This window comes from Corapipo altera, unplaced genomic scaffold (genome assembly GCF_003945725.1).
Source record: "Corapipo altera isolate COAL_440 unplaced genomic scaffold, ASM394572v1 98, whole genome shotgun sequence".
In the NCBI taxonomy this organism is placed as follows: Eukaryota; Metazoa; Chordata; class Aves; order Passeriformes; family Pipridae; genus Corapipo; species Corapipo altera.
Genome location: NW_020884914.1, coordinates 2,228,104 through 2,241,293, shown reverse-complemented (window position 1 = coordinate 2,241,293; position 13,190 = coordinate 2,228,104). Strand labels below are relative to the sequence as shown.

At 38.2% G+C, this 13,190-nt stretch overlaps 1 protein-coding gene across 7 annotated transcripts in view; it reads right to left on the bottom strand.

The window, feature by feature from the left end:
- Positions 1 to 1,522: 1,522 nt before the first annotated feature.
- Positions 1,523 to 13,190, bottom strand: part of MRTFB (myocardin related transcription factor B) — a 71,670-nt gene continuing 60,002 nt past the window's right edge. For 5 of the 7 annotated variants that reach the window (XM_027654851.1, XM_027654852.1, XM_027654853.1 and 2 more), the window contains 5 exons: positions 11,974 to 12,096; positions 10,197 to 10,355; positions 9,776 to 9,913; positions 8,881 to 8,941; positions 1,523 to 6,937 (listed from right to left, as the gene is read on the bottom strand). In XM_027654851.1, coding sequence (XP_027510652.1) covers positions 6,399 to 6,937; positions 8,881 to 8,941; positions 9,776 to 9,913; positions 10,197 to 10,355; positions 11,974 to 12,096 — 1,020 coding nt within the window. In that variant the 3' untranslated portion in view covers positions 1,523 to 6,398. Of the gene's footprint in view, positions 6,938 to 6,965; positions 7,124 to 8,880; positions 8,942 to 9,775; positions 9,914 to 10,196; positions 10,356 to 11,973; positions 12,097 to 13,190 lie in introns of those variants that run through there. The other 2 variants (XM_027654857.1, XM_027654856.1) reach the window with 2 other exon arrangements.

Genomic DNA, 13,190 nt, shown 5'->3' with positions numbered 1-13,190 from the left:
GGCTGGAGATGCTTCTTCAGGCAATTTTTTACATGAAGGGAAGCATTTCTTAGAGTTGTTACATTTTTGGATAAACACTTCAAGGCAAAAAAACAAACCTGAGCTGTTGGGTCTCAGATGCTCTAATTTGTTATTTTGATTTTGGATTAGGAAGGTCTCAGTAGAAAGAAACATCTCTGACTTGAGACAGTACAAATACTCCAAGAAATATGTCACTAGCACCATTTGTACAATAGACAGCAAGCCAACAGGCAGCAGTAAAGAGCATTTAATGTGGTACAGAGTAAAGACAAATGTGAGGATGGCCATCTGTAGAACATGTTTTAATAAACTGGGGTTTTATTGAAAAGCAGGGTTTAGCCTGTGGGAGAAGTTCACTCAGCATAATTGTGTTCACATCGTAATACTAATACAGTTTGGGAGGGAGAGTTTTGTGTTTGTATTTCTTTGTAAAACAATCAAACCCCCAGATTGCCAGTTGGCACCAAAGCAAGTGCTTTACCTCTGTTATACTCCAGCTGGAATTTCTGTAATGCTCAAATGCACAGTCCAGAAGTGCTGCACTTGTTTTGCAAGATCTGTGTTCGGTGTGCGGTGGCTGAAGGTAAGTTATGGCATATATAGCCCACAAACTTCTACAATGGAGAAAAGGTATTTTATGAAATTTTCAGGGCATATTAGTAATTTTTAATTTGTGCAGCTTTACTGCTTTATGGGTTTTTAATATTTGGCCGAGTTCTGATGTCATCAGTGCAGAACAGACTCTGAGGAAAGGGTGGGTGATCAGCACAGGCACTGCCCTCACAAGGGGAAGTAAATATTGAAATGCAGCAGCTTCATCATGAAAGGAAGCTCGTGCAAACAGCTCACAGCTCGTTCTCCTGAGGACATGCAGTGGGGTGTTCTTGAACACAAGCTGAGCAGAATGCAGATTGCAAATAGGAAATCCCACAAACCAGCACATCTTGGAAACCTTGGAAGAGTCTGGGAAAGTCGTAAATTGAAGTGCAGGACAAGGGGGAATGGATTCGACCTGGGAGTGGGTTTAGATCAGATATTAGCAGGAAGTTCTTTACTGTGGGGGTGGTGAGATGCTGGAATGAGTTGCCCAGAGAGGTGGATGCCTCATCCCTGGAGCGTTCAGAGCCAGGCTGGATGGAGCTCTGAGCAACTCGGTCTAGTGGAAGGTGTCCCTGCCCATTGCAGGGGGTTGGAACCACGTGAGCTTTAAGGTCCCTCCCAACCCAGGCCATTCTGTGAGTCTATGAGTCCATGTAATGGTATTGCTTAAAAAAAACAAAGTCCAAGAGTTCAGAAAATCTCTGGTCTTACAGATTTTGCTCCAATTTTGAAGAGAAATCATCAATTTTTTTGAAGTTTGTCTAAGTGCAGATTTCATTCTTTCTCCTTTTTGTGAGAAAGGTACTTGGAACATAGGCCAAATGTTTCAGACTCATAAAAGAATTTTTGTTCATTAATATTAATGCTATTTTTCACTTTTAAGTAACCACAGACAAATGAACACAGTTTTCCTTTTTTATTTGAGACACTTAGCAAAAATGCTGAAATATCAAACATTTCCTCAGTAGCTACAATATTGCCACTATGTACAAAATATTTGATAAATGTAGTACACATATAAAAATACAGTATGCATTACATATATACAGTACAATGTGCAAAACATATGGCATTCAAACGTATGGAATTGATTTCAGGGGTGCAAACAGCAAATACAAAGGCATCATGGTTTCTTATAGAAAGGCAATACATAAACTGACGCCCTGATTGCCATAATTTGCATTTAGTAAAGTAGTGCTTAAATGAAGAGGGCCCCAGAGACAGGTGTCTGTCTTCTTCTTTTCACAAAATGAGATGCTAAGACATAATTATGGCCGTGAAAATAAGAAGAGGAACAGCTCCTGGGGTTAGTGTTGTTCCTACTGCAAGCAGTTCTGTGAAGGAAATCCTATCTGGAAAAAAGCCTGTGCTATTACTTACTACAAATTTCTCAAACAACAAAAACAAATCTGTACTGTTAAACATCAAAAACACCTTTGAAAGTATCTACATCCTCGATTTTAAAAAAGTATGGGTAACACTTTTGGGGGTTTAATTTCCTACGCTTCAAAGTACAAAGTGCCTCCTTTGGCAATATAAATGGCAATGCTTTGGTTCCTATTTAAATTTTATATTATTATAATTTATTTTAGGCTGTCTTTTGAATATCTGAGCTGTATTTTTTACAAAAATAATGTGATTATATAGTTATTAACCATTCCCTGCTTTTATTTGAGAATTTGCTCTCATAGCTAGAATGGCTTTTTTTTTTTTGGCTAGATTTCTACAAATACATTTATGCACTTTTAACTTAAAAAGTCTTTATATTCAGTATTGGACACTACAGAATGATGTAGGTGTCTCTTTTTTGCACTTTACCTAGCAAACTGGTATAAAAGGAATATTTGAGATTACTTCAGGTTTTAATGGCTGCTCTTTATTGGCCATGTATGTCCTATGTGCAACTCAATTCCACGTATCTCACATAAAATACCATCTGCACTGAGGTCTAGAAGTCATCCAAAGGAGATTTAATAGACCACAATATAAAGGGTTTCAACAGAACATTTGCTGGAGATAAGTGGAAGAGGGTTTTTTTTTCCAGTTTTAATAGAGTTTGCTTTAAGTTTATAATACACTGAAGATGCCATCCAAATAATAATAATAATTGTTTACATCGGTGAGCTTTCCTGTGTTTTGATTACATAATGCCCTTCCAGTTCAGTGGATTCTGTGATTGCATTTTCTCTGTCTTGAAAATAGTTCAGCAGCTTGTGCCTGGGTTCCAATTGTGGTGCCTCCACTTTTGAGGCATCTGGGTGTTTGAGATAATGTAACAGAAAAGTTTAACACTGACCCCTCTGTTCTGATCACCACGTTCCCTGAACGTGACTCCTGTTGGTGAATTTAGAAATACCTGGGAGAGAAATGCCAGTATTTAGTGATTCTTCCTAAAAGCTGTGGCCTCAGCTTTTTAAAGGTCAGATTTTGCAAACCCACATTGCTGGATTACACTGCAAATTTCTGTAGAGAACAACTGCCATAAATTAATTTTATTCTCAGGGAGAACTGCTGTATTTATGACAATGCTTTTGTAACTATTTATAATGTCAAACAGAATTTTGCTGTAAACTTCCTTGCTGTAATGCTGCTGAATGGCACTAGAAGTGTGTAACAAACACCATTTCTGCACTGAATGCAGGATGTGACTCCTCCTGATTAACACCAGCCTTTAAAACGTGAGCTCTCTCTGTCTAGAAGTGTAAACACCAACTTTTGATTTTCACACAGATAAAATGGTGTTCTTAATTACTCTGAAGGACCTACCAAGACATTGGATAGAATGCATTCTGTTAGTACACTGCAGCCATTACATGGCAAATGCAGTGCCAGTGCATTCCTTTGCAACTGTTCTCTTAATGAGAAATATTCAGCTCTGTACAGTCAAACTGCACAGTCACGGTTCAATTTCTAAGATGTATTGTCTTTGTGCTACAAAAATGTTCATGTAAAACATGCACACACAAAAGTCTAAGCAAAACCTATTTCTGCCATAAACAGGCATATACAACTATGGCAAACATATCACATTTCAGAACAAAGTCTAAAGCAAACCATTTTATATAAGGTTTAATACACAATTCTGAAATGTACAAAAAAGTAATCACACATTCCCTACACTAGAATAGTTGTACTTCAGAAACTAAAATGATCCCTTAATTTTTAAACTTTTTTTTTTTTTCAAAGAGTAGAAAGCTACACTGTACTGCTAACAAGACAGCTCAACTGTTTGGGTTTATTTCTGCACATAGATTCCTATGGGTTAGTTAACATTCTACACTGCCAGTAACGAGAGTTTGGTAGCAAGATGACTCTGCCAGCTTCAAGCTCTATTTACATGCACATCAAAAATGACAGTACAGTTGCTCTAGGTTAATTTGTCCTCTAAAAATCAATTTACTTGCCTCTTATTTAATCAGAAGGCAGGGTCAAAAAGGGATAATTCTAACCACACAAATGTGGTATGATGTCTGGTGTATCACACATAATAAACTGACAGTACTGCAGAACACTAAATTTCATTCAGAGTTGTCCCTACCAGACCAAGAGTCCTTAATTCTTATTCTCCTATCAGCTGAGGGCACTTAGTATCTCAGAGTATTAGCTCCCAAGAGAGTATGGTAAAAAGGAATGCAAAAAGTTGAATGTGAGTGTTCAATGCTCTCGAAGAGTCCTAAACCATCAAAGCTTAAGGCAGACAGTCCCCATGTAATACTGTACTCAAGTACTGGAGGCACAGCAAGAAGGAACAAGGAAATATGTCTTTCAGCTTGGTGTAATTAAAATCTCCATTGATTGTTTTGCTGTACTTAGTTTCATATTGAAGTAAATCTTGGCCAGTCAAACTAGTGAAGAGATATAATGATTTAAAGTGCTGTAAGTGATATGATGCAAACATATGATATGGGGTTAAACCCTGAATCAGTGACATAATCCACTATTTTATCTGAAGCCAATGGAATTCTGTAGTAGTAGTAAACCAGACTGCAATTGTATCTGGAGATATAAATTTGCAGTTAATTCCACAAACTTTTTGGCAAAAGGATTTTGTTTCATGTTAACTGATTGTGTTTTTTAAAAATGTGATAAAGGTTGCTATATAGTTAACAGCTACTTTCTGGTTTCAGCATTTCTTTGATACAAGTCATTATTCTAAGAAGGAAGCAAAAGCTTCAGGGCATTTGTTCATTCATTCCTACAATGAATTCCTACAAAACATTATTTTTATAGGTTAGGGGAAGAAAGAATGATGCAATGAGATCAGTTTTCAGACCAGAAAACATACCACGTTTCCCTGTTTCAGGAAACAGGGACTGTTTCCTTTTAAAGAATTCCCTAGTAAGAATTAATTCCAATTTTGTTTGATTATCAGCCTCCATCATCTATGGCAACATTTAACAGCTATTACCTGAGAGACAACCATAGAATGTCAAAGTATATTAATTCTATTTGCATTTTTTGCTCATCTTTCTAACTGCTTTCGTAATAGACTCTGAAGACAACAACTGAGGGCTTTAAAAAAATAGTATTTTCATGTGCTGTGCTGTGAGGTAAGAGCTTAATTTTTGCTATTATCTGTTTCAGGTGTGAAATATGCCTTCTTATCACAAAACAGTACATCCTGATACTATTAGGATTCTCACTGAGCAGCTTCTCTGTTGGCTTCCCTGATGTTATGTAGTGATAGACAAAACTGTTCAATAGATAAAGTACTCATTAAAAAATGATGGTTGTCCTGTCAGTACTGTCCCCTGCAACTTGATCTCATCCTACAAACATCTTTTACTGGGGGCATTGGGACTGTTCTTGCATAGATGCTTGCAGGATCATAGTGTACAAAAGCATTAATTAAACTTTTCTACTTCCTCAAACTGTTCTAATCTGCTGAGATACTGGATTCAATGATCTAACAAATATCCTCAAACACAAAGCAAAGTAGGATATTTATTTCCATTAGAGTAATCTCTTGTTTGAAGACCACTGTGTTCCCCTCTGTCCACAAAAATAGGCTATGTAATGTTAAAAGAGTATACAAATAACTGTCTGATATACACATTAAAACCTATCTATTTAATCCAGAGCATTGCTATAGAAAATTCAGTGTTCTCAATATTACCTGGCATAGCTACAGTGGATTTCTTGCAGTTACACTTAATATCCCTTTGGATGCAGTTAAATTCCTCCCTCATGATTAAAGAATGGGGGAAGTGTTTTAAAAACCACAAAACCAAAATATAAAAACAACTTGAACAAATTAAGAGATTAGATATATGAAATTTCACTGAACCAGCCAGTGCTTCTACTTGCCTTTGCCCTCCCACTGGATTCTGACCCTGGCTCAGGCTGTCCACAGGAACAATGAAGTGCAGTGATTCCTCCCCCTCCCCCAGATATTTGCTCACTGTGTCAATACAGACAGCTGACATCTCACTAAGTTTAGCCATGTTGTGTTGCTCATTTAAGCATTACAAAGTCAGAGACATAACTTCTTTCTTAAATATTTGTGATGCATTTACCTTGGGGTACTTTTAATCAGTAAGTACAATCATCCTCTCTTGACTTGTGAAATACAGCTTTCAGAGGGCCCTGATCTGCATTACTGGTAGGTGCATAATGTAATTCACTGGTGTAAACTTGAAAATCAATGAGGAATCAGCTTCAAGCATTTGTTCTTCCAAACATTACTGTCCTAATTTATCTGAACTGCAATCAGGATGGTATGATAATGGACCTCTGCTGTGAAGAGATTTGCAGGTCATGTTCTCATTGGCTACAGCTTAATCCCAGTGCAACTGTAGATCTTGTGGATCTAGAAAGTCAGTGGAAAACACGCTCGGGGCAGCAGAACTGAGAGGGGTGAGTCCAGATGAGGAGCTGGGCATTGTAATGTCCAGCCATTCCATATTGTCCAAATTTGTATCGGGAAGGTCAAGAGACAGGCAAGAATTATTAGTGGTAAACTGTGGGTCAGATGTTTCCATGGGTGAATGAGAGTGATCTAAAATGCTCGAGTGATTAAGAAGATCATTCTGGAGGTCTTCAATTAGAGAAAAGGACTCCCTGTCCTCATTACTGCCTGTCAGTTGAGGAATTTCATTACCTGATGGTAAAGTCCCATCCAAGAGGGCTTCGAGTTGGTTTTCCAAACTTATAGACAGACTGGTGGTTGGTTCTAAGGACACAGGAGGAGGGGCCATTTGGATTTGTGGAGGTGGACGGGATATCACTGTATTCACTGGCATTGTAGTGATGTTGGCTGTTACTGGTCTCATTTTAGATATGGGAGATGGTTCTTCCTTTATTGGAAGGGAAATCTCTGTAATTTAAAAAAAAAAACCAAACCACTGTTGAATTCAGAAAAGGTAATGACATAACATCCCCATGCTCACAACTTTCAGCCCCTCCTTGCCCACTCTGGGAGGCACCCACAGCAAATGGAGTAGGAGTCACTCTGCTGCTCTGACAATACTAACACTCCACACATCAGCCTTTCACAGGAACTCTGTGAACAACAAAGTATTTTAAAACAAGTTCCAGAGTTCTGCTTTCAGTAACACTTCAGCCAATTCCTATATGAATATTGATGAAAAATGGAACATAAATCCAGATTTAGCTTTATCTCCTTCATGTTTATTGTTCTTCTGACGAACTAGAATAATTATGGTACCAACACATTTCCTCATTTAGAGATGAGTACCCAAACCAATTTTCAGTTTCATCCCTGTTAATACTGTGTCCACCTGGATTAATTAAAAGTCCAAGAGATCAACTCGTGTGATTAGGATGCATTTATTCCCAATTCTAGAACTAAAACTACACTTCTGTCAAGAAGTTCCATGTAAGGTAGTGGCAGTAACAATGAAAGGAAATAAAGCATAAGTTCCAATTTATTCTTAGATGTGAATGAAGTCTAAAAATAAAACAGACCAGGATATGCAAATAAATCCTCTAGCACAAGGTGATGTTTCTGCCAGCAAAAATATACCTGACAATATATTCTGTGCTAGTTTTCCAAGCAAAAACCCACGTCCTTAAAACCTGTAAGAGCATCTATTAAATGGTTACTGAACAGACATTCTCACTCTCCTGAAACAGATTAGTAAACTTAACATTTTTCACTGCAGTGCTTGCTTACATTAAGTGCAAGAGCCCTGAATGCTTTACTTTGTTTTTTCATTAAGATGATCAGGAATCACCTGCTTTTTTAATGCAACTTCACAAATATGGAGCAGTAGTTCCCTTTCAGATCAAACAGGTTTAGTAATGTACCAGAGCAAATACTGAAGTAAGCACACCAATGTTTCCTGCATTCCCTGGGCCAGAGGCAGAACTTCTTTGAACTACCCGGGCAATATTTTAATAAAAGCACTGAAAGCATTTTTTAATTTAGCTTGAGTTGTTCACTGCACAGGTCACTTATCTCCGTTTGCCACTGTCTGCTAATGTTTTCTTCAGCTGACTTTGTGGTTTGCTTTGAAAAAGCAAAAAACCTCTGATGTTTAGAATATGGCTAAAATCTTCTAGGAGCCTACAATCAGTCACTGCTGTCAAGACCCTGATATGACAGTAGTTACAAAACATTACATTATTTGAACTGCTGGGCACCCCAGCATTTCCCAGTATTGTAATGGCTCCTTAGTCTACCAAGCCTAATTATGCCTGAAAGCCTCCTTTTATTGCCAAGCTACTTCCTATATTACTTATTTCAGTGTCTTTCTGGTAGCTCTCTTATTTTAGCTGACATAACATTGTTATTCATTCATGTCTCTGTGTACTTCATACACACTTTTCCCAGAAATGTACCTTTGGTGTTTACAGTTCATAAGATGCGGTTATATTTAATGAAATTTTAGTATCAACATGCTTTAACTCTTACCTTATTCTATTTGTTTTATGATTTCAATAAACATTATATGGACTTGCTCAACTTTTCCAATGTTGATAAAATGTATCTGTGCTACTCTAAGGTGTTACTTTAATCATTTGAATGCTGTACAGATTATTCACGTTGCAAAGGTCTCCCTGAACTAATTTGGAAGTAGTGAAATTCCACAGCAGGTTGACTCTATGAGTTTTGTTGGTACTTATTTGGTACTTTTCTTTAGTTGGTACTTATTGCAAACTTTCAGAAATTTAACTTCATCCAGGCCAGATAGCTTCTAATTCTGCTCCCTGAAGGAATTCTTTGTTTGACTGTAGCACTGAGTTTTTATTACCAGGTTTTAAATCTCTCCATGCCACAGCTGTCCATGAGCTTACCTCCACTCTTGATGAGAATATCAAACAGGTCATCCATCTGCTGACTGTGTGCACTGGAAATCTGCAGTGCAGGAGAAGAACAGGGTTATTCTCTTTCATGCAGTATTTTTTCCTAAGCTGATTGTTCCTGGTTTCTCTCAATAGTACATAAGTATAACTTATGATCAAGACTAAAATGCTTAGTATGCAATTGTCAATCTAGAAAACAGAGAAATAGTTTGGAGAGACACTTGTAATCCCTGTTTAAGTACAAAGGAATAGGGAAAAAAATCTGAAAAGCATGACCAAGATTTCATGAAGGCAACCCAGAGGTGCAGAAAACTAGGGATCAGAGGAGAATTACTAATCCTGTTTTGTATTAGGGCAATAAAAATTGCAGGACTTTGGGTGGTGCACCCTGAACTGCTTTCCCTCACAGATAGTCTGTGAGTGGCCATCATGTAAGATATATTTTATTGGATATGTTTGGTTTTTTTCCCAATTTGTAATTTATGTTCCTTTATTTTTTAAAGAGGGGGTAAGCTTTCAGAAACTTCTTATCTCTGTTTTAAACATCTCCTGATCATCAGCCATCTCCTGAATATCTGATTCTATGATTCTATGAACCTTAAGCAAAAGGTAACAAAACCCCCCACAAACCCATTCTTTCAATACCAGGTCTAGAAAAAGTGAAAACTTTTATGAAGGTCTCAAAACTAAAAGTGTTTTAAAACTTGCTCTAATATAAGAATAATGAAATGGGAGTTCTGTAGTTAAACACAGTTATGAAAATAATAAGAGGGTATGTTAGAAAATCTAGACACTAAATTAAAACAAACCTAAAATAAGCCATGGTTTTGATAATTCTAGAGAAAAACAATGCTTTTAATAGACTAAAACAGGAGAAAATAACAACCTCACGGTGTGGTGTCTGAATATTGCGGGTCTGTTTTATGGCCTCTTCGTAACGAGGAGGATCTTTTGTCTTGGACACTGTGTTGTTGAAGAGGGGCTGCTGAACAATGTAAGGCTGGGCTTGGGATGGAGAGCCAGGCTGTGTGAAACAACAAAGTCAGGACTAAATAACATGCTTCAGGGAATGCAAGGTGTGTCAGGGTGTACAGATTATTCTGCTTTATCACCCCCATCTACATATTAACATAGGTAATCAGAGGGATGAAATGAGAGTTTCTGTCTCACACATATACACATTATAAGCATTATTAAAATCTACAAAACGTTCTTCCTTGAGTGAACTGCAGTACATCCACAGTCACGTTATTTAAGAATAATAACATAAAACTGAACTGTACAGAACATTGTGGGGCTGACCTTACCTTACTGGGAGCAGCAGGTCCATTCTGCACAGGGGGCACCTGATTACCACCGGTGTGAATGTTGGAGTTTGATGTTTTATTAATAAAAGATTGTGACGGTGTTGTAACTGGTGCAGTCTGATAGGAAAACACTGCATTTGATGTGGTAGGTGGAAAAACCTGTAAGGGATTAACAGAGCAGTCTTAGACTGTGGGTTTTAAAAAAAAATTAGTAACATTGGGTAAATAACATTAATGAAAACTGTTTCTTCTGAAGTACTTGCTTGCTTAAATTCCCTGTTAAGTGAATGTTATTTATACTGATTTTCCCCTCCAATGGAGGAATTTGTAAATCCAGAACAACTGATCTTTGAAAGAAGCTCTGTGCTGTGACACGCTTTCATTCACTGATAACTAGAAATATTTTCCTCTGACTTCCCAGGAAGCATGAGGAAAGGGTAATATAATTTTTCCAAAACACATTCCAAAGACTATGGAACAGTTTAGTAGCATATCCATGATTTCCCCACCTAGTGGACAGTCACTAACATGAACTTATTTCTGGCCTGATACAAACTGGTACATGTATCCACACCTGTCCCATGGTGCCACTTTTAAGACAGAACAATTGGTTTGTGCCAAATGGATTGAACAGGCTGTCTGAAGGGTACTGATGCCCACTGAGTGGTGTTCCCCTTTGCTAGCCAGCTCTCTAGAGAATGGCAAGGCACAATCCTTCACCTTCTAAGATCAATTCTTATCTGGAACTAGAGCCCGAGCAGAAGCAGATTAGGTGACACTGCACAGGTACAATCCCCACATCACAGCAGAACATGGGATTCATGATGCACTGGAATATAAACTTTGAAGGTTGAGATATTCTGTAACAGTTGCACAACATACTGTAGCAATTACCCCCTTCATCTTGAATTTCAATTATTCCTCGAGGCAGGCTGAAAATCCTCCTTGTCCTAAGTAATATGAGCCCTATAATCAATAGCACTGATAAGGAAACAATAAAGGTCCAAATCTAATCTCCAAGTTCCTAATCACAGAGGTCAGCCTGGAAGAGGCTCAGAGGAGGAGAAACCCTTTTCTTTCTGGTGCTGAGGAGCTGCTATCAGTTACCATATGAACACGACTGGATTGGTACTCACAACTGTACATCCAGTGCTGATGAACATCTCTTGGAATGGGACATTACAGAGCTCACTGTTTTGGGTAGAGAGGAAGAGGAGGATCTCTCTCTAAATTCCCTGCATTCCTCAGGAAGAGGTACGGTGGAGTTTTGGCTCACTGGAATTGCCATCCTCAGTATCTGAGTCCATAGTTTTCTTCATAAGTAAGGATGAAATCAACAAGGAAAGTAAGAAAACTAAAAGGAACTTCTATAAAATAATAAATCTCTGAAGCCACAGGTAAAAGTTTTCTCTTGAGAATTGCCTGTAAGACTTCCATTTTGAGGCAATGGCAAATAAGAGGAACTGACTGGAACACCTGGTACTCCACTGGTACCAAGCATGAGGAAGGACATAGTAAGAGCCATGCCCTAAGAGTGCCATTAAGACAAAAAGTCTTTAGACTTATGTATTTATTTGCAACTGAAAAACAGAGTCCTAAAAAAATTTTTGGAAAGGGAAGTTAGAAGCCCATTGTATCACACACAAAAACGTGGTACAGGTGTTAGGTGACTTGCTCATTTATATATAACACAGATGACACATGGAAGATTCTGAAAGCACTGCCTGGAATTAGATTACACAACTATTTATCTTAATGCTTACTGCCATCCACAAACCTTTCTGACTTGCTGGGTCTGACCGAGTGTGTGCTGCGTGCTGGGGTTTTGGTTTGACTGTGGAGTGTGCATCTGAGGTGCTGGTATTTGTGATGGGGTCTGTATTCCAGCTTGTGATTGAGCCTAAAGGATGAAGATAAAATATTTGCATTATTTGTATCTCACAGTAATTTACATCATGTAAAAATCTATTGCACTAATTATGCAGAATAACAATAGCCTGTATTCTGGGAAGGATGAGCCTGAACTGTGCATAGGAAACACAACTGTTACTGTGTTTGGTACTGGTGAGTTCCCAGCCAAAAGGTGATGTTTGTTTTGCCAAGAAAGTTTAAGAAAGATAAAGACAAACTGGAGAGTTCAGTGGATAGCAATGAAAACAACAAGGGACAGAGAGGGCATAGATCAGTAAGAAAGGACTGTAAGAACTGTGTTTGAGCAACCACAACACAAAACTGATGATGCAAGAAAAAGGTTGTTTTTAAGAAGATCATAGTAATTTTTAATGGCCAGTGAAAGGCAAGAAGTGTGTCTAGCCTCACAAAGACAAATTCAGCTGGTAGTGGAAAACCTTCTGGAATATCAGTAAAGTACAATACCAGAACAAGCTGCTTAATGTTCTTACAGAATTCTACCAGGATTTTAGAACAATTCAGATGGAGATCTGGGTGTGTAGATCTTGCACTGTGGACTGTGGGGCCCATCCCCAGCAGAATTTTCCATCCCCTGTGAGGATTGCTGAATACAATGGTGCATGTGCTGCATCAGGTCTCAGCCCACAGCGTGCACAACAGCCAGGGACACCTGGAGCTGAAAGAATACTCTGCTGGCAAAGTAGCCAGGTGAGTGGCAGGGATTTTATCTAGCTATGTCCCAGCAGAGCCACTGGGAAGTATCTGCTTACTTCTACCTTAGACCAACAGCTTACATTGTTTCAGCTTGGTCAGATTACTTTTATACCTCTGCATTTATAACCTGTCTTGGTTTATGCTGTATTTATTCACTGTGATATTACCTATAATCAGCCTAGAAATATTTGTGTAACCATGGTTTCTTTTTATAAGTCCATGTGAGTTCTACAGCCTGGCATTCACATGTTAAGTATAACGAGCCATCATCACAGAAGGAAGTTCACACATGCTCTGCAAACAGGTATACCTCAAAATAAAGTACTGGGATCGTAACTCTCTATTACAATATGGAGGTAAAAAAGTGCT